Consider the following 21535-nt stretch of genomic DNA (forward strand, 5'->3'; position numbering starts at 1 on the left):
ACGCAGAGCTAAGTATATCACTACAGGGTTTCATTATTAAAACCAAACTCTGGGAAGGTTCAAAATTGTTTTTCATATATTTTTAAGACTGCTTTATAAACAGTTGGCACAAATGGATGCTTGCAGTTACATGGAAATTAGCATATCTCTACCATTCATGCCATTTACTTAAAAAAGATAGGTGTTTAGTAATGCGTACAGTTCTGGCTAAACAACTGGAACAAACATTAAACATCACTTGCCTCACGTTATTTGTTACTACACCTTCACTTGGCATATTTGCACACTTCCTCCATTAATGACAGAAAACTGGCATTTTAATATGTCCTTGATGTATCTTGAGGAAAGAAGGGATCAGAAACTCCAGACTGGTAGGAATGAGGAGTGAGTGACTTCATTCTTTATTTCCAGATTTTGAGACCTAAAGCGCTCATGGTATTCATTAGGTGTACCTACAACACACAGGCATATATTGCCTCCCTTCTTATGCAGAAGCATTTCAGACTGCTCTTTCCTACCCATCAACTGTATCCAGTCTCCCTCCTGCTCTCTAGCTTTCTTATGCTTACTTCCCTCTCACCAAAACACAGCCTTTCATCTTTACAGAATACGATGGAACATGTTTCAAGTACAATTTTCTGATAATGTGTTCAAAAAGCCTCAATAAAAATTCACCTTTACTATGGATGACAAGCGTTCAAGAAGAACAGTCTCACAGGATGAATTTATGCACATTACCAATCTTTTCATTACTCAGTTATGGTACCTGTAACAAATATAGCAACATTAATAAACAAACCTATTCCTGACAGTTTTTGAAGACTTAAATAACAAGTTTCATTTGTCAGTCTAAACCACATGTTTACATTTATTCAACTATATAAAACCATGGTTAAATTACACCGCCAATTTTAAAAAAACCCCAAATCCCCTTTCCCCTTACTTGCTATTTAGTGTCAAGGTTAAAAAGAGTCTCACCCTGAATATACAGTATTTAGAACAACCTCAACTGCCTCAATTTGCTATAAACTTTAAATGCAAGCAAGAGTCACTAGACTTGCCTATTCATAATAGAGATGAGCTTGCTTTTATAGTGTGCGTTTTCTGATATTTTACAGTTTCAACTGTACTTCACAGTAAAGTATGTTAAACTTTCCCCCATGAAAAATAAACACACAAGTATCCCTCTGCTAACAACTATCTGAACACTTTTTCATACAAGTGTATACAGCTCTTCAGAAATCAAAGTAACAAAGGGATCCACTTTACTCTTTCCATGTCAAGAGCAAATGTATTAGAATACAAGTCTAGTTTTCACAAGACTTTTCTCACTGCACCTACAGTAAGAGACATTTTCATTGTATTTTCAAATATAAGGGAAAGAGCCACGTGATTTCTTTACTATATGCTTATTACCATCACCTTTTTGTCATAAAGTCAGAAGACTACTCCTGTCAGCTTTCTTCCACATTTAACACAGAACATTTCTCTGACTCTTCCAAGAAATTGTGATAGGGACAGATGCAGAAATTCATCTGTATTTGATACTCCTAAAAAGCATTTGTTTGCTGCCCACTTCTTCCTTTACATTTCTTTAGTCAAATAAACATGACCTCTTCCATGTCACTGGAAAAAAGTACTGTTATGATACATACTCTGTGATGATATATCTGCAAGATCATAATTTATTTAACTATGGAGGGAAAGAAGCAGAAAAAAGGTGTTACTTCAAGATTACATGCCTCCTCCCCCTTTATGCATTACCTCACTCTTCCTTTAGTGTCACTGGTAACAATTTCCACTCCACCCCTCCAAAGTAGAAAAAGTACACGTTGGTAAACTTCCCCATGGAAAAGTTCAAGAATACATTCTTTATGTTTTTTATTGTAAGAAGTATATTTAACCCAGACAAAAGCTGAGTCGTGATAGGTGATCGTGGGTAAAAGTCTACAAAGTAGAATGGCAAAGGAAGACAGAATCATACCATAACTTATTGCAGAACACAAGGCAAGAGTGTTAAGACTATTACTTTTTCACAAAGATGTGAAAACATAATAAACAGCGCTACACAGCAACAGAATTAATTAATATTTACAACCCAAGCTTAGATTTGGCAATTAAAACTGTTTTGCGAAAAGTTGCTCTTGACTTCTCTTTACTAAAGAGAGAAGTGAGGGAAGAAAGAGGAAACCAGTTTTAAAACCAACACATTCAGGGTTTCCAAACTGCAGCACTTATACATAAATGTGAGAAACAAGACTGTTAAACTGGATTCACCTTATTGCCCCCAGATTAGAACAATAAGGTAAATGCAGTTTAGAACTCCGTGGTAATAACATAAAGAGACTATCAGAGAAAAATAATCGTCTTAAGGATTCATGTTTACTGCGCTTTAAATGCAAATTATCTTCAAATAAGTTCTCTTTTTGAAGTTTTTCTTCCATATGATAACACAATCAGCCTACATTGCTCTATCATCTCTCAGATGAAACAAATAAAAGCATTTATTTTCACCTCTTTCATATCAACAAAAAAAAAAAAATTGACATACCTTATGCTACAACATTTTAACCCTGCATCAGCTAACTAATTTCTTTAGGTTTAAGCCTACATGCTGCACAGCCTACTTGCTTCCTTTTCGTACTTTGGCAGATCTCTTCAATTTCACAAACTTCTGAACTGAGCTGTCATTATTAATTCTCAGCAAGAAACCTAAGCCACTATGAATCACCACAGCGACTGGCAGCAAGTGTTGGCACTACTCACAATGCTTCAGAAAAAGAGAGAAGTCCTAAAGCAACTAAAAGCTTTTAGTTAACCTACCACTGACTTCGTTCTTGCACGAGTCTTCATGCAACTTCATTAAATAAGAGAGCAAAGAAAAAGGGTACATTAGGCTGACATAATATTTCAGAAGCCAGAAATAATTCAGTATTCTGCTTCTCTAACACCAGGGTCCCAGCCCCACGCCACCATCTTCGAGTAGGGACACCCCACAGGCTGGAACTTTAGTTTTTCACACTTCATTAAAAGCCTGTCAAACAGTGACAATTATGCCTCCCATAACTGCCCGCAGTGGAGTTAAGCCATCAGAATTTATTCATCGGACATCAGACATCAAGACTACTTACTTGGCTTTAAACCAAGAAATAACACATATTGCGCTCCTCCTTAGGAAATGCACTGCATGATATCGAGCATTTATTTACTATGCAAAACTGCACATTTCTCTATGCTGTGTGAAAATTAAATTGTTGGATAAAATTGCCCCATAAAACAATTGATAATAATTATTTTTCCTAAAGAGAAATGAAAGTAAGAACAGAAAAAATGGCTTTGTTGTAGTCTCTAAAATAATGCTCAACTCTGCATTGCTAAGCCACAGATGTCTACACAACAGATTCCTACAAATAAGAGGGAATACGCATTTCTCTGCATTAGGAAGTTGTGGCATTTTTTCAAGAACTCACATTTGCCATGACCATTGCATTTCAACAGCCAAACTACTTTAACAACACTACCAACTGGGACATTGGCAGCTCTGTGGTCCAGTGGTAGATATAACAAAATATTAAACTTTGACAATCGCGGACAAGCCCACTGTTCTATTGATAATTGAAACCATAAAAATACAAATGAGGAAAATGGATTGTAACTTCACGTTGACTATATTTGCTGTGTGTTGGAAATGAAGTCAGAAACTTATTTTTCAAAGTCTTTTGGAAACTTAGCCCATTTTCATCCCATGAACAAAGCGTGCTTCAGTAATCTAAGCCGTAATTTTCAGCAGAAAAGATACAGCTGCATTTCTGGTGATGGGTAATTTAAAATACATATTAGTATAGACCACTCTTTAACATAACATTAAAGAGTTATGAATCGAAGTTTAAAAGTTACAGTAAGATATACTTACTTTTTTCTTACCTTCCACTCCCTATCTCACTGCCTGTCCCTGCTGATCATGTGAACTGGTAGTGAGTATGACTTGCTCCATGGCACCAAGACAAGCTAATTTTGAAATTACCATGGGCCTCCAGAGCTTACCAGAGAATTCTGAAGCTGCTTGCTGTGAGACATAGCCACATGCAGAGGCTCATGCTGGTTTTAGAGAATAAATCATCTTCACGAGAGGCATGCTATCACATCAGCAAAACCTCAGTTTTTGTTGAATTAGGAGTCTCATTAAAAAATCATTTTCTTTATTATCCTGACATGTTCGTTCCTAAACTCACTTTTCAAATACTAAAACATACTATAATTTTTAGTAAACAAAATTTTATCTATAAATGCTAATCACTGTCTGCCCATTTCCTTAGGAAAGGTAATTCTCAGAACAAATACAGATAAGATAAATGCAGGTATCTAGATGTGACACCAATGCATAACTATATTCTTAACTATGCACACATTTTAAAATGTTTCCCCTCTTCAATGGTGTTATATATTGATCTAATTTGGTTCCATTATTGACACAATAGCAATACAATTAAGGGACTACTTAAGTCAGTTTAGTTTTTGAGGGGGGCTGTATATGAGGGGGTTTTGTGTGTTGCTGGTTTGTGTTTTAAAAAAACGTAAGTGAGAAGTAGAACTAGTTTTGTAGATCTCTCAATGTTACTTATGTTAAAGAACAGATCCCTCACACTTATTTTTCTTCTAGTTACCCACAAGACATATCTTCAAGCTCCACAATTATTACTCACACTTTAGACCTCTCAAAGAAGATTCCTACCAAATTGCAAACATAAGACAATTGTTGTATAATTTATCATGGTAAAAATGCACAACTAATCTCCAAATTGTCTCCTAGGTACTCATAACTGACATGAATTTAGTTGGTCTAGACACGAAGAAAAATTCCAGCATACTCATTCAGATGCACAGTGTGGACCAACTAAGACAAAATCTAAAGATTCGCCTAACCCACAATGGTCTGGTTTAGAATAAGTTTCAAGATAATAATAAAGGAAGTGAAAACTCATTCATTTTCCCAGCTCCCTTAATATAAAACATTAGTTTCAGCACAAGAAATACTGTTATAACTTCTACTGATTACAATAGTTGCTTGTTTGATAGACTCACAATAAATCATCCCCTCTCTTGGTGAAAAATCAAATAAAAATCAAAAATGTCTGGTTGCCCATACTTATTTTTGCACTCAAAAATTTGGCAGCTCTCTTGGAAGCTGGGAAAAGGGACATCTTTGCAACTGGGTATTAAAAACACATCTCTGTTTCCCTACCTGTTTCTCACTCAGAGCTGTGATTTTGGCTTGAAGTTCATGAAGCTGTTTCTTCAAATCAGCATTCTGATTAGAAAGAAAAAATATCTGTGAGAAAGATATTCCATTTGTTAACATAGAGTAGTAGCGGGAAGGTGGTTTTTTTTGTTTTGTTTTTGTCTAGTGTACTACAAATACAGCACCTCTGGATGTACAGCCAATAAAATTCAAGAGGCCCAACAAAGCCTTAGTTAAGTCACTGAGTGCAACAATAACCAGAGCACCTTTCCAGCACTCAGAGAGACAATCCAGTTTGGAGTGAAGATTTCATTAAAACATCCATTAGTGCTTAGTATGCTATAAAGCACATTTGTACATTTCATCAAGCTTACAAATTAAACAAGAAATGTTTGTTAATATGTCATATAATAGTATCACATTGTATACAATAGTATGCTGTAGTATGTTACTGAAAGCATTCTCACCTATGCTACTTATGCAAAGACATTATCATACATTTGATTGTACAGAGCATCAGCAAACATAGCTATTAAATCTTAATTGACATGTGTCAAATGAAGGCAAACATCTAAGTCTTCATTTCCAGGTACTTTTATGACTTAAACTGTATTTAAGAGACTTACATTTGTTTCCACACATCATTCATATCAGCACTTTGCTTACAATAGCACTTTCTTAAGCTTAAGAATTGAAAGCCGTAAGCATCACTATAAAGATGCAGTCAGAAATTTTTTTACTAGGACTATTTATTTTCTACTAAAAATAAATTAAAAAAAAAAAATCTGTCATCAGTTTAAAGCCTGAGAAGCTCTTCAGAAACATGACAGGGAAGTGAGCTTCCCTGCACTTTTCTTTTTCCACTTTTTTGTTCTCATTTATATTGTAAACTCTTTACACTAGGTTATGCAGCTTTGCTGTGTTACACAAAAATATTAAAACATAGGACTAATATAGCTACAGGAACTTCATACTCAGGACAACTTCCCTATTTTTATGTTCCTCCATCGAATTTTGAAATGCACTACAATCTCAGCTTGTAGATAGTCTTCTCCAACACACATACACAACGCTAGCAGAACCAGATCTTTTGTACATTCGTCATCATCCCTTCTTTTAGATTTCACTTAATAATCTGGGATAAATTGCATTAAGAGCATTGGAAGCAGGGATCAGATTTACTCTTCCTGGCTCCAGGAACTTTTGGGACCAGTAGTATTTAATATCTTCATCGATGACAGGCAATGGGATTGAGCACACTCTCAGCAAGTTTGTAGATGACACCAAGCTGAGTGGGGCAGTTGACACACCTGAGGGACAGAATGCCATCCAGAGGAATCTGGACAAGGTCAAGAAGTGGGCCCATGTGAACCTCATGAGGTTCAGCAAGGCCAAGTGCAAGGTCCTGCACCTGGGTCAGGGCAACCCGTGGAATCAGTACAGGCTGGGGGATGAAGGGATTGAGAGCAGCCCTGCAGAGAAGGACTTGGGGGTACTGGTGGATGAAAGACTGGACATGAGCTGACAATGTGACTTGTAGCCCAGAAGGCCAGTTGCATCTTGGGCTGCATCAAAAGGAACGTGGCCAGCAGGTCGAGGGAGGTGATTCTGCCTCTCTGCTCTGCTCTGGTGAGACCCCACCTGGAGTCCTGCGTCCAGCTTTGGAGTCCTCAGTACAGGACAGACATGGACCTGTTGGAGAGGGGCCAGAGGAGGCCACAAAACAATCAGAGGGCTGGAACAGCTCTGCTGTGAGGACAGGATGAGACAGTTGGGGTTGTTCAGCCTGGAGAAGAGAAGGCTCCAGGGAGACCTTATTGCAGCCTTTCAGTACTTAAAAAGGAGCCTACAAGAAAGATGGGGCCAGGCTTTTCAGCAGGACCTGCTGCGACAGGACAAGGGGTGATGACTTTAAATTGAAGGAGTGGAGATTCAGGTTTGACATGAGGAAGAAATTTTTTTACAGTACAGGTGGTGAAACACTGGCCCAGGTTGCCCGGAGAGGTGGTAGATGCCCCACCCCTGGAAGCATTCAAGGCTAGGCTGGACAGGGCTCTGAGCAACCTGATCTAGTTGAAGATGTCCCTGCTCATTGCAGGGGGGTTGGACTAGATGACCTTTGAAGGTCCCTTCCAACCTAAACTATTCTATGATTCTAACTTTGCATGGCTGCTTGCAGCATGACCTGGCTTTCAGCAGATAGGAACTGCAAACTGCTCTGCAGGCTAATCGTTAGCAGAGTTGGCCAGCAAGTAAGAGTAGCAGACCTTACCCAAATCCCATCAGAATAAGGAAGTTCTAGAAAGCAGATTTTCCAATACAACCCTACTTCCTGCTCATCCCTCCCTGTCAGGTGTCTAACTACTTGTCTGTTACAAAAAGCTGTCTTGCCACTCCACTGAGCTGAGAAAAATATATGTTCAGAAAATTACAGGGTATTTAGTAACATACGGGCATGGAAGCACTTAACAGCAAGCTTCAAGTGAGCAGCCTTCATGACTCTACTCAACATTTCAGACTGGTTGGAGAACTCCACAGAACTCCCCATTCAGCACACTGGAGTGCTTCATTGCTGTACAAGATAACCCAGTCAGCTTACACAGTCATTGGGAAAGGGATGACTTCTGCTATGCCTCATTATCCACCTTCAGTAGATCTAAAACATCCCGAGGCTAAGTGCCCACTCTTCAGACTCTACAGTGCTGAAGCTGGATACCTAAGACAGGCAATCTGAACACAGCCTTAAGCTACATCCTTTGTTCAGACAAAATTTCTTGGATGGAATATCCTCTCTTCTTGTACAACTGTGAATCTTCTGATACTCAAAAAAGCAAAAAAGCAAAATCTAGTAATGGCAGATTTTATAAAGAGCAGCTTCCAACAGAATCTGAAACTTACTTCATATTTGAACTTCACCATAGCACACAACAGTCGCTTGATTTAAACTATTAAGAATATGAGGCAAAAGGCTACATAACAGCAAAAGTTTTGGTTTTGTTTTAAACTATCCAATAGTCATTGTTTAAAGACTTGTTCATAGTAGTTTTCTTCTAAACATTGTATTAGCAAGGAAGAACACGATCAACAAATATATAAAATTCTCAAGCTTTGTGCACTGTTATTTCCTGTATTTTTAAGAGTAAATAATGCAATACAAAAATAGTTACCTGTGGATCTTGCTTCATCTGGGCAACCAATTTCTAGAAAGAAAAAAGATGCAACAATACAGTGAAGATTTTCACTATGGATCATGTTGAACAGTTAAATATTCAAAATTTTTGAAGAACACTTGTAAAAGCAAAGGATTCAGTTTACAGCATTTTAATAGTAAGGCTTAGAATCCATTTACATTTATATAATGTTTTATAATTTCCAAATGCATTCTTGTTAATATAGTAAAACTACCACACTAAACCACCACTTTTGTTCCTTCTCCTTAACAGGTCTTGAACAAATGATGCTTTTTTAAGGACAATTTAAGCCAGCTGGGCAAGATAACATAATAGCTGTGGCTCCTCTAGAACTGCTGCCTTCTGTGCTTGCAGTCACAAGAAACACAAATCACAGATAACCGCTGCGGGCACAAAAGCTGTTTGTATATTCAAGAGCAGAATGTTTCAAGTACTCTGGGTCCGCCTGCGCGCTGGCTTGGCTGGTACCACATGGAAGACCCATGTTCAGAAGTATTTTTGCCACTTTTCTCCCTCAGAAGGAGATTGAGATCATTGTAGAAGAGATGCCCTCCACATCCAAGGGAAAGCAGACAGATTGTTACCATTCACTATTCTTCCTCCTTCACTTCCTTCAGGCAGCTGCAGGAGAATGCTGTCTATTGCTAAGCAAGGAAAACATTACCAGGCTTTCACCCAAGAAAACCAGAGCCCAGAATGAAGAAGCAACGTAAACCGAATATTCTCAGTTTATTTTTTGGTTACAGCCACATTTATTAATCCCATTTCATATCCCTTCCACACATGCAAAGAACAATGTAAAGTCTGTACTTTCATCCCCATGTGCTCATCAGAATCAGGAAAAGGAGTGAAAAACAATGACAAAGCAAGCAAGAAAAATGTTTCATTCTACCTGCACTGATACCACTCAGAGAATTCAGAGTCTATCAAGTAATTCTCTTCGAAAGTTTATTTAGTTTCACATCCTAAACATGGTATTTCTCAAAGAAAAGCTTAATAAAAACATAATTCTGCAGATAAACCACAGGTTTACCTGCTGCATTTTCTTTCTGTAATAGTACTAGCCAACAGCAAATGGAAGCATAAGCATGGTGTCTATGCTGGACAAGTATAGAGTGTTGTCTCCCATCTTTCAGAAATTTACATCTCTGACGTCTTCAAAGATTACGTCTTCACTTTAATAGCTAGTAACATGTTTCTCTTCCATTCATCTACCTTGTTTACTTTTTGAACTCAGGAAAACACTCAAGCTTCTGTGACAATAAGTTCCAAAGTTAAATACAGGACCCTTACATAAAAGGACCTCCTTTTTCTTTTGAATCTGCCTACTGATAATGCAAGCATGAGAGGCAAATAAGATTATGGAAAACCAGTCTTGACTTGACTCAAGAGGAGCTGGAAGTTGGACTTGATGATCCTTATGGTTCCCTTCCAATTTGAGATATTCTATGATTCTATGACTGTTTCCCTATTCATCTTCTTCCTACATTTTTTCCACACTACCTATTCCCCCATCAGTCATCACTTCCTCACATTGAAAGTCTCCGCATGCATGAATCATTCCATTGCTTTGTTCACTCTTAGCACTCTTTCCTGTACTTCTCTAGTTCATCTCTATCATCTGGAGATGAAGTTTAAAACTGCATGTGACATTCAAGCACTCTGTTCTGCAAGAACTCCTTCTACACTGCTAATAGCTAATTCACAGTCTGCTATTGCAAATGTAAAACTGTTTTCCCAAAGTGCATCAGCTGGCATTTATCTACACTGAATATTATTGTTTCACCATGTCGCCAACCGGTGTCATGGGAGCCGAGATGCTATGGTACCCTTTGACTTTCATGCTTAGCTTATTTTCCCTCAGTGCTTTCTGCCACATCAGAGTTTCACAAGCAACAAATCTGTTAGATTTTATACAAAGTGCTTGTACAGATAGTCATAAAACAATACAGTCAGTGATTATAAACAGTTCATGAAGTATTGCTAAATTTATGGATCACACAATACCACATCAGTCGACCATAAGAACACCAAAAAATTATGTTCTTTTGCACTGACCCCAAATGCAAGATAAATTTACGGTATTTTAAAGCCTACTGATCTTTTTGCTACAAAATGAGAGAAGGAAAAGGATGTTTTGTTCTTTCCACACATCAGCTTGAGGAGTCATCCATGAAGCCCAACCCTTCTGTGTGAATAGCTAAATATAACTCCTTTAACACCTCTTGTGATCAAAACTATGAAAAGCAGACTGTTTCAAAATAGCCTTAATTAAGTCAACACAGTAGCAGAATGAACTACTTAGATTTGATGCATCTCTTCTCAGGACAAGCAATATAGCTTTGACATGGAAGATCGTTGAATATTCAAGCTGTGCTCTGATAGAGCGAGCAACCTAGTCAGACTTCATTTATGGAGGATTCTTCAATCATTAAAACGAAACAAAAAAGTAGCTTTTTCTAAACAACTAAACAGCTCCTTTGGGTATTTACTGGTAGTCTGAGATACACTTCGCCAAAGCAGCAGCATCAAAGCTTCAGAATTCTGGAGAAGAACTGGAAGAGGCAGGAAACAAGGAGCTACTCCATAGACAAAAAGACAGCCATGCTGAGCATCACTTTCCACAGCGGTGTAAGCAGCTGCAGGTAACACACTGCAGCAGGGGGCTGGGTGGCTTTGCTCACAGTTCAGAGCTGAATTCTGTACGCTCATCAGGCACCTGCCCACCACTTACAAGAGGACAAACTATGACTGTTCGCAAGCTTTTTTAGAGTCCTCAGAAAAAGAAATATTAGTAAGTAAAAGATGACAAGTGAGACAATTCTCCACAAATCCTGAGAACTGCCAAAAAAAGGGATATATTGTATCTCTTTAAGTTACAAAATTCAAAGATATACAATACAGTTCAAGCATTTTTTTTTTTGTGGGAAAACTAGTTTCATTTCTATCAGTGGCCATTTGATGAGCACAGCAGTAACCACTCACGCACAGTTCAATAAAAGTTTACTGAGGCACCCAACATATTGCTGCAAGTGTCATTTTCCATTGTAAATATTTAGACTTGTTCTCAGCCTTAATTATGGGAATCTACAGTATCTTGAAGAAAAAAAGACAATCTTCTGATATAATGGCTTGTCTAGTTTCTCCAACAAAAAACAAATTTAATTAAAGTTGAGTTCAGTGCAGAGCTTACTTTTAATGAGGATTGAGAAAAGCTAGAGAAAACAGGGTCAAAAAACCTTGAAGTTGTTTTAAAAAAAAAGTCTTTTGGGACATTTTCCAGTCTTCATCCCTGTTCATCATCATCATTATGAACAGATGCTAAAGTTTATTAAAAATTCAGTCTTAACATTTGTGGCTAGCTTAGGCATAAAGGAGAATGACAATAAACCCAAGTAGTAAATGCTGTTAGACAAATACAACTAGCATTCTGATCACCGTACAGCAGATAATACTTGAAAAAAATACATACTAGCCTTAAACATTTTAATACCTGCAGCAAACTGCCACGCGTCATTTCTGGATTTTCTCACCCCATAACAAAACTTCATTGAAGTTTTAAATGCAAAGGCCTTGGAGGTTCTGAGAAGAGTAAAATATCTGTCTATAGTTCTGGAAATTCATCCTTGTTTTTTTTCAAGTTTTTCCCCCTAGCTGAAAGTTGTATTTTGTTAAAGACGACATAGCTTCATTTCACTAACCTATCCATCCAAGTTCTTGCACTATGCTCATCATTGCAGTAACTATTGAACAAGTCATGTAGAACACTTGTTTAGACAGGTCATCAGGTAATTTGGAAGCATTTTCCAAATTTTATATGAGAGGTTACACTGACTGGTGTAACCTATCATGTATTTCTTTTACCCATTGTGTAATAGTTGTGAGTTTCAGATATTCAACAGAAATTCTTGGAGAACTGTCTTTAGAAAAGATCTCATCAATAACTTTAACATTTCAAGATGGCAGCTACTCTGCGTTTATGGTTGTAATTTTTTTTCCAAGAATTAATATGCATATGTCCTCTTGCATTTGCTAAATCAGGTGGGGTTTGTTTGGCTGAGGTTTGTTTTTTGTTTTAACATTTATTGTTTGTATTGTAATGGAATGGCAAACTACAACTCTACTGCCATATAGTATTGGACATGCTACCAGTAAAAATAATCGACACATAAAAATTTCTGAGCCCAAGCAGTACAATGTTTTAGTTAGCAAAACTATACAATTACAAATTTAGAAGGTACTGAAGTAGAAGACACTCTAGAAGAGAAGCAACCGATGGGACTACGCAGCACTATGCACACTTCACTTGGAATTTCCTCCACTGTATTCTTCCATTGCCAACTGAATACTGAAGTTGGCTTCAGAACATTGGAAAAATCTTCTGGACAGAAGCTGCTGAACACAGTTTTCAGAATGTTTTTATCACCACTACAAAATATATATATAAAAAAATCCCCACCCACAGCCTAATATGTAGATTTTTCATATTTGCTAAAAAACAACAGGTGGTGAGGTCAAAATGCAGAGCACAAAATTCTTAAAGTAGTTTCAAGCTTATAAAACAATTATTACTACAGTTGTAGTGCTATTACTTAATGCTACCATTAGTAGTAATACTATCAGCAATACTAATGCTGCTATTACTTAAAAGTATAAAGCAAGAAAGAATACAAATTACCTGGTGAACCTGAATTTCCACTTTCAGAGCCTCCTGTAGAGTCTGCAGCTCCATTCTCTACCTTCTCCACTTTCTCTATAAGTGTCTTTGCTGATTCCAGTGCCTTTAGTTTCTGGTTTCCTCTTTAACACCAGTGCTATAGAAAAATAAAGGTTTTATTTTGGTTAGTGAAGGAAAGAAGACCATTTGAAAAAAGGAGATAACAGAGCAGAACTTCAGTAGTGAACTATATTCAACTGCAGCTTTCTAGCCTAAACACAAACAATCTTTTGAACATAAGAAAGCTACAGGCTGTACCAAATGCCTGCCTTGGAGTCATTTAGCCAAATTTGTTACTTCCCACATACTCCAAAGTTGACATATTCGTCCCTTATCTGAGTTTGCAGGCAGCAACCTCCTACCCATATCCTATTGCAGTTGCATATTAAATTAGAAAATTTAACTACTGAGAATGTTTTAAAAAATCTGTGTAGATGAGAAAATTTTCTGGAGACTAGAATTCTGCAACCCAAATAGCAATAAATTGTTAAAAAGAATGTACTGCATTAGCACACTTCCATGATACTAGAGCTGTTCTTAGATGGCATGGTCTGCACGCAATCTGACAGAACAACATTAATATATTAATAACCCACTACCTGAAGTTTGAGCTGAGTTAGTCATTTCAGTGGAAACCTATTTTGAAGGAATACAAGATTGATATAACACAGCACGAGACTTATGATCATTAATTTAAAAATCATCTACTGGAATTCTACCTGTAGAACATAAAGTATGAGTTTACTATCTTCACTAATACTACAAATAAATTAATCCTCCCAACCTCTGATGCAGAAAAGTAATATCAGCCATACTTCTAAAAGCCTTCAAAGTTGGACAAGAGATTTTTGTTCAGAAATATGTTAAAAGTATCAGCTTCTGAAACAGGATTAAGATTCCTGTCTCTATCTCACATGCCCAAATAGCAATAGAACCTGTGTAAAAACTGGATGAAAAAGCATCAATAAATACATACACATAAAAGCCATTAGAAAACATCATACAGCAACCTTTCTAGTCACTTCTCCCATCCAGACACCACACATTAAAGACCTGGAGTATTAAAATAATTCCTATTTTTTGTTTGTTTTTAAATTGCTTACAATTATTGCACTGGTATTGTGGCCAACCCAGCGGCCTTCATAATGGGACATAGTTGTTTTCAAAAGGATATTGACAGTTTAGATTATACATGTAGGCTGTAAAAAAAAAAATAACAACAACTCCTGCAAGTTAGAGAAGAGTATTTTAACATTGTGTCACTACAGCAAACTCAAGTGCTGGACAAGTTTGTTAACTCTTGAAAATAAGAAGTTAGGGCTGGGAGGTGTTTTGTTTATTTAAATTGTTTCTCTTTCTTAACAAATATGTTACAAAAAGAGAAGACTATAAAGGGATTTTTAAAAGCATTATATTTAAACTCATTCTTTGTCAGTGCTGTCTACTGTTTGCTTAAAGTCACTTATTTAAATAACAACGGCCCGATCAGACTTTCTAGTCAACATATGAAATGACCTTCTGCAAGGGCCTCTCCCACATGTGACACAGAGGAGAAAAAACAGCTGCCTTTGCAGCAATACCCTCTATAAAATCGTAATTTGTATCAAGGGATACATGGAAATTACATATAATTCCCTGTTCTATTACCACAAACAGTAATGAGAAAACAGATTCCCAGATTATTACTTCCCCTCTCTGACAAGAACAGCTACAGCCTGCATTAAGTCGCTACCATTGCAGTTTCAAAAGAAACCATGTTTCAGAAAAACACAGGGGAGACTGGCCCATGAAAACTGGAACCCACCACAGAGGCAAAAAGTCTTTCATAAGCCTTGGAAATTTGATTTTGGGGTAAATATACAGGCAGATACAATATCCATAACTTTAATACATCTGACTGTAAAGCCCAGTACTAGTTCACGGGAAAAATGACACAATACCTCTGTTAAAAAAGCATACAAAGATTAAGCAACTACTATTAATGGCCACCTTAATTCAACACATAGAAATGGTAGTATTGATGGTTCATAAAAATTAATCCAGCCTAATTTCATAGATGCCTTGAGCAAATGGTTGCTCAGCCTAGCCATGCTTACAGGGGAGCAGACATGAACAAATGTAATTCACTGTCTATTGAGGAACATATATTGTGACAAGTAAATAAAACTATTCCAGTAACATACCAATCATTCAGTTCCAACCCAAAATATTTGTTACACTTTCAGAGTTTTCTTTCCTTGTATTTTAAAAGTTAATAGATTTTAAGATTCCTTAAAATTTATTCCTTCTCTATATAAATTTGAAATAGGTGCCATACTAAAACATTATGAAGAATTCAATTCATAAGACTGAAGCTTACAAGAAAAGGCAAGAGAAATTAACAAACATTTGACCTTTCTTCCTTTTTTTTGGGGGGGAATAGGTTTTCTAACTCTTGACTCTTTCTTCCTACTTCCCCTCCTCTAGCATTCCCATTATAGCCTCAGAGCAACTCACTCTGCAGTATCATTTACATCCAGTTACCTTCTGCTTGCAAAATTATGCTGAAGCACATTTTAAACATTGAAAACAACTTCCTCTTCAAAAATCTAAGCATCTGATACATAAGGAAAGAAAAACTAATGCTGCTCCATCAGTGAAGGCGACACAGTAAAGAACTATCTTTTGCAATCACCTCTGCCAGCTACTGTATGCCAGCTAGCAGCACCAGTGTTCTCCATTAAAAAAAAACCACCAACAACAAAAACACCACACACACAAAAAAACCCACCGCAGAATAAACAATTATGAGAATTTGATAAATTACAAATCAGATGCCACATATTTGGCAGGGCATTCAAGCCAAGGCATGCATCACTGCCACTTCAAAGACAAAGAAACAGGCAAAGGATAGCGAAGAGTTTGTTATGAGGTTCTGAACTGTTCTAAGCATCTAAATCACTGGTGGGATTGGAGAACACATTAAATAAGATGTTCATTGAAAAGTGTGGTCAAGTTGCTGCTTTCTGAATATGAAATATATACAGTTGTTATTCAGCTGTACCCCTCTAGAACTGAAACATTCTAGAATACACACTTATAGCTTATCTCCCCAGGGAAGAATAACAATCCAAGGTTATCCCCGTCTAAAATTCCCCTGAAGTACCTTAAACATTTACCCAATATTAAATTTTTAAAAAGTCATAATTCCTTACATCCAACAAATCCTAGACTGCATTTTTCTGTTTTACGTAGAATAATGTCTATGCGGGCAGCTGGTTAAATACTGCTAGTATTTCCTTTGAAAGCGGGTAGAGAACTACATAAGCAAGTGGTCACAGACATTTTCTGAGTGCAAAAATCTTCAATATTTTTGAACTTATATTCTTTTAGACTGAACTTCAAGTGAAGATTTAAAAACTTAAGTCCAGTGGCATTATAAACTACACAGAATACCACCTCTGAAGATGTATAAAACCATCCCTGGATTAGTCATAAAGCATACTGCATTTCTACTTTACTCTTACGACAGCAGAATTATTTTAATTAAAAAGCTTGTCTGTGATTGAAATTGCATGGATGGATTGGTCTGCAAACATCCTTCATCCCATTAGTTTTTGAAGAAAAACATGCAAATGCCTCGTACAGTGCTAGAATCAGTGATTTCCAAAAGGAAAGGAGAGGATTGTGGAGTACATGCATCTCCTGTACATCTAGACCTACTTCCAAGCCTCAACCAGAAAGAACACTGAGAGCAGGAGGTAAATTTTCCACTCCTTGGACTGATTTCAACTATTGGAGGCAGCAGTCCTCCATTCAATTTCTTGCTGGCACACATTTGCTATAAATAATACCTTATTTCTTATGTGGTTCCTTCAAGACCTAAAATTTCATACTCAGATAAGCACCCCAATGCACTGCAGTTAAGGTAGTAGATGTTTGCACAGTATATAAATATTCAGAAACTGAATGAAACCTTAAATTTTACAATAATCACGTAAGTGCATTAGCACTTCTCTATTACCACCTCAGTTAAACACAATCCACATTAGAACCTCTAAAAGATCACAATGCTATTTAAACTACAGCTATTTTAGAAACTGCACTAGAAACACAGCTGACAAGATAGATATATAAATACATATAAAAACAAAAGTAGGACCCACACGAACACCATGGATGCCTGCCGCGTGTATGAAAGACTCTGAATAACTTCACATTTCAGACAGAAGTCTTTCTGCGCCAAAAAATCCTTTCGAATGAATTTGTTTTTCATATTACACAGAAAAAAAAATAACATTATCATTTTTGAGTAGGTGAATTTATATGTCGACTGTACTTACAGACCCTTGGGCCCAAATCTCAGGCCTACAGTGACTTTATTTATAGAACTGGAGCTTCCATCAGTATCATTTACTTTTTAAGTCTTAATTTTTGAATACAAGAATAGATAGGATTTCAGTTTCAGTCAACATCAAAGTTTTCCAGGAATGGATGCCAGCTCTTCATATCATCTATTCTTAGGTACACCATCTTAGCCCTGGGAAGAAGTACTTACCAGTTTTGAGAAAGTTATTCCCTTCAGCTCTCTACGCCCTCCTACAAAAGAAAAACAACAACAAAAAGATCATTACAAACAACTTAACTACAGTTTGAAACAGAAAAAGAAAATTCAAATATTTATAAAGTTGCAAGGAGGAGTTGTTTGGGATTTAGGGAGGAGTGTTTTGTTTGGGATTTTGGGGGGGTTTTGGGCTTTTGGTTTTAGGCATTTTTTTAAAATACTGAAGATAACTATAAATGACCACTTGGAAATACCACCTCTTTTACGTGGCAGGGAAAGCCAAGGAGATCTACAATTCTAATCTGGATTAAAATACAAACTATTACTGTCACTACAGGAAGAAGATATTACAGATACAAGCTTTTCTAGTTCTGTGCAAGGCCTGTGTTCCCCTCTCCAGGGGGAAATACCTCCTCTCCATCACATGTATTAACATCTAAATTACAAGCCCTGTCAGTTGCCACAGCTAAGTATGAAAAGGTTACCCACCCCAGACATCTGCCCAGCACCTCTGCTGGAGGTTATATCAACACAACAAAGATGGTAGAGCAGGTGATGTGTCAGCAGAGTCGCTAGAGCTCAAATCCCAGAGTACTGATGTAAACTGAAATCAATGGCAGTTTAAGCTAATACGCCAGGTCATGAACTGTGGAGGCCAAGAAGATACGCTGCCCATCACACTGCCGCTGTCATGGAAAGAACAGCATTTAGCAGCAGAGCAAGGTAGTACCTCTTAAATCATCCTCATATGAATCATAAAAAACACTTGTGAGTCAGAGTCCTAAAAAGATATCTAAAATACAAATGATAACTAATTTGCTCAACTACTTTGCCCGATGCTAAAAAAAGCCTCCAAAATACTCCAATTTTCTAGTAAAATAGTAGAATGTTAGCCTATTTTAAGCTTCAGCTCCACAGCTAACAAGATCTGTGCAGGTAAGTTTCTACCACGCACAGGTCACGACAGAGCTGAAGTTTAAGCCTTAGCCTTATGAAGAGATACAGCAGCAGACAGCCACAAAATCATTTCTCACTGAGTGGAGACCAGCACAGCACAGGAGTTTACAAGTACTAACCAGCAGAACCTGGGTGCTGATGAACACCAAGCACAGAACACAGGAAGCCTACTGCTGCTAGTGACTGTACACATTGTCGCTCTCCTAGTCCCAAATTTTATTGTGCGTTTTGAACAACAAAATATTACAGAATATAAGCTGTTGAATTATTTTTAGAGCAATTTTGGGTTAGTTTATATAACATCCAACTGCTAACATAATAAGTTATGAACTGGGAAGTACAGACTGTTTTGAGGCTATATTCAAAGTAAGTGCATTTGCTCTGGGTGCTACAGAATTTGAAATAATCTCACTGTTGAGGGTGCTGAAGAGACAGGCGTGATTCTCAAACTTTAATTGTTTCTTCTTCAATATCAAAACCTTAGCTGTCACCTCCAAGTACCAATCAGTTACTTCACTGGTCAAAAAAACAAACAAACAAAAAAACCCACCAAACACAACCACCACCACCACCCCCCCCAATCTACAGAGGAAGCTCTTCCATCATGCAAGCACTAACTGTCCCTCTTCAACAAGCAATTACATCTCCATGCTATTAATAAAAATAAAAAAAAATAATAAAAAAAAAAATCTCGCTGCTGCAGATGACTGACTTTGGAAAGCTAAACAGAACAGTCGGTATTACACATGTGCAAATACAGTCAGAATTAAAAAACATGATTTTTATTTTAAAAAGAGAAATATCAGTTTACTTGTAGCACAAGTACACACATAAACTGAAAACTGTCACTTAAAAATAACAGCATGATTAACTGTTCCTTCCTTTTCTTCCCCCCACATAGAGACTCTCCCCCATAGCAGGACCCAAGCTTCATCAAGACTGAACTATGCAGAAAAAAGCTGCACAGTTACAAACCTTCCGATTGCATTTAACCACACTGAAGGGCTGCAACCCCAGGCTGAGAACCCAGGGGCTCCTGAGGACAAAGTTAGGAATACCAGGAGTTTAATCACAACTACCCAAGAGATTTGCTGTGTTACCTTGAAGAAGTCACTTACAGAGGACCTAGGCAGGGAATAGAAATATATTTGCATCCTCTTCTGTACATAATTTACTACACACTTTTTCTTGGATGTTTAGAACAGGTTAATGTTTGAAATCCAAAATACTTTAATTCTGCCCTCATGCAAGTATAGTATTTTTACTGGCATCTGCCTCATTTAGCATCAGTTGAATAATTTCTTTTCATTCTGAGTTTTCATTTTGCATGCCTTTTTAAAATTCAACATCTAAGCTCTACAACAAATAAAGAATTGGTTTCCTCATAAGCAGCACACTAGTGAGAGCCACAGTAAAACTTGCATGTGATACAGGTAAGTTTTCTTAAATAGGGAACTGAGACACAGAAATAAAGAACAAACATCCAAGACTGGTAACTCCAAGCATCATAAACAGACTTATATTTTCCATTGCTCTTGAGGTTTTTATAGTACAGAACAGTTTATGACCAACTACATCTGTATCTTTGGGTCTTGACAATTCTCTGCATTTTGGCTACTGGGAAACAACCCAGAATAGTGGTAATGAAAAAGGTACCAGATAAAATCCGCTCTGCAGATGAAATGAGATTACTTCTTGTTCACAGTAAGAGTACATACACAAACTCACACTGCCCTCTCTCACTCTTACTACAAAACACATTAGAAAGTTAAGATTAGACAGCTCATGATCATTCATGTCAACAGAGAAGTCTGAAGAGTTTAGCATTTTGCAGGGTTTCTTAACAAGAACTTCAAGTAGAAATGCATCACAAAATCTCAGCTACTCATTTTACTGAGTTTGCCTTTTGAAGGCTCTAGAAGTGGGCTGTAAGATATCAGAGGTGTGAGTCTGCAGGGCTAACTCTGAGATTATTGCAGTGTATTCTGCAATATTTGGGGGTTTTTAAAATCCCAGCCCAGGGAGCCATATTTCTATATCCACCTCTGCTTTCTATTAAGAACACTGCCTCCTTCCCAAAACATACGTACGATCAGAAGAAAAGCTTAAGCAATGCTTAGCTATGTTTACTACAAGCTAAAACCAAAAAGCAATTAAAATTAACATTAACCAAATAAATTCAAAGTTCTAGAAATATGTTTTTCTTAGTGAGATTGACTGTTGAGAATCTGATGTTGGTGTTACTAACAGGAAGGGTAGCTTGATATATACATACACTTAAAGAAGTTAATACCTCACCCACCCCACAAAAAATCTAGCTCTGAACCTTTTCAACAATTCTGTACAACATATGTAAGGAAAAATACACCACCACTACCAAAACAATCATATTCTGTGGATCAACTTTAAACTTTTTGTTGAAGTTTGTAAATACAGAGAACAGTTACTAATTTCATGGGACTGTTATGAAAACAAAGATCTCAAACATGAAACTCTTATGTTTAAGGCTTAGTAGCCCCTGAGGACATCAGAAGAACTACACGAGGCGGTTAAACATTTTAGCATACAGCACCTGAAGGTTTAAGACTATTTAAATGCTACGTATCTCTATATTGTTTGGTTACATCAATCACTTATTGTTACCTCTAAGTTATACAACAAAGTTTATGCTCCTGTAACCAGAGACTCATTTGGAAAAAACATCAGAAAATTGAAAAGTCATGTTTAGCCATTTTTTCTTAGCATTCTTCCTAACTCCAGAACAGGAGTGTCAAACTCACTTTCACTGGGGGCCACATCCGCCTTGCGGTTGCCTTCAAAGGGCCGAATGTAATTTTAGGACTGTATCAATGTAGGAGTCCTAAAATTAAATGTACAGTCCTAAAATT

The 21535-nt window shown here is 37.1% G+C and overlaps 1 protein-coding gene across 8 annotated transcripts in view; it reads right to left on the reverse strand.

Moving 5' to 3' along the window:
* PHF21A (PHD finger protein 21A) overlaps window positions 1-21535 on the reverse strand; it is a 147214-nt gene that overhangs the window by 97282 nt on the left and 28397 nt on the right. For 4 of the 8 annotated variants that reach the window (XM_065635611.1, XM_065635615.1, XM_065635614.1 and 1 more), the window contains exons 2-5: window positions 17685-17725; window positions 13109-13244; window positions 8407-8439; window positions 5243-5308 (exon numbers count right to left, since the gene is read on the reverse strand). In XM_065635611.1, the coding sequence (XP_065491683.1) occupies window positions 5243-5308; window positions 8407-8439; window positions 13109-13162 (153 nt within the window). In that variant the 5' untranslated portion in view covers window positions 13163-13244; window positions 17685-17725. Of the gene's footprint in view, window positions 1-5242; window positions 5330-8406; window positions 8440-13108; window positions 13245-17684; window positions 17726-21535 lie in introns of all 8 variants that reach the window. The other 4 variants (XM_065635609.1, XM_065635612.1, XM_065635607.1 and 1 more) reach the window with 1 other exon arrangement.

This window comes from Caloenas nicobarica, chromosome 5 (assembly GCF_036013445.1).
Source record: "Caloenas nicobarica isolate bCalNic1 chromosome 5, bCalNic1.hap1, whole genome shotgun sequence".
Classification (NCBI taxonomy): domain Eukaryota; kingdom Metazoa; phylum Chordata; class Aves; order Columbiformes; family Columbidae; genus Caloenas; species Caloenas nicobarica.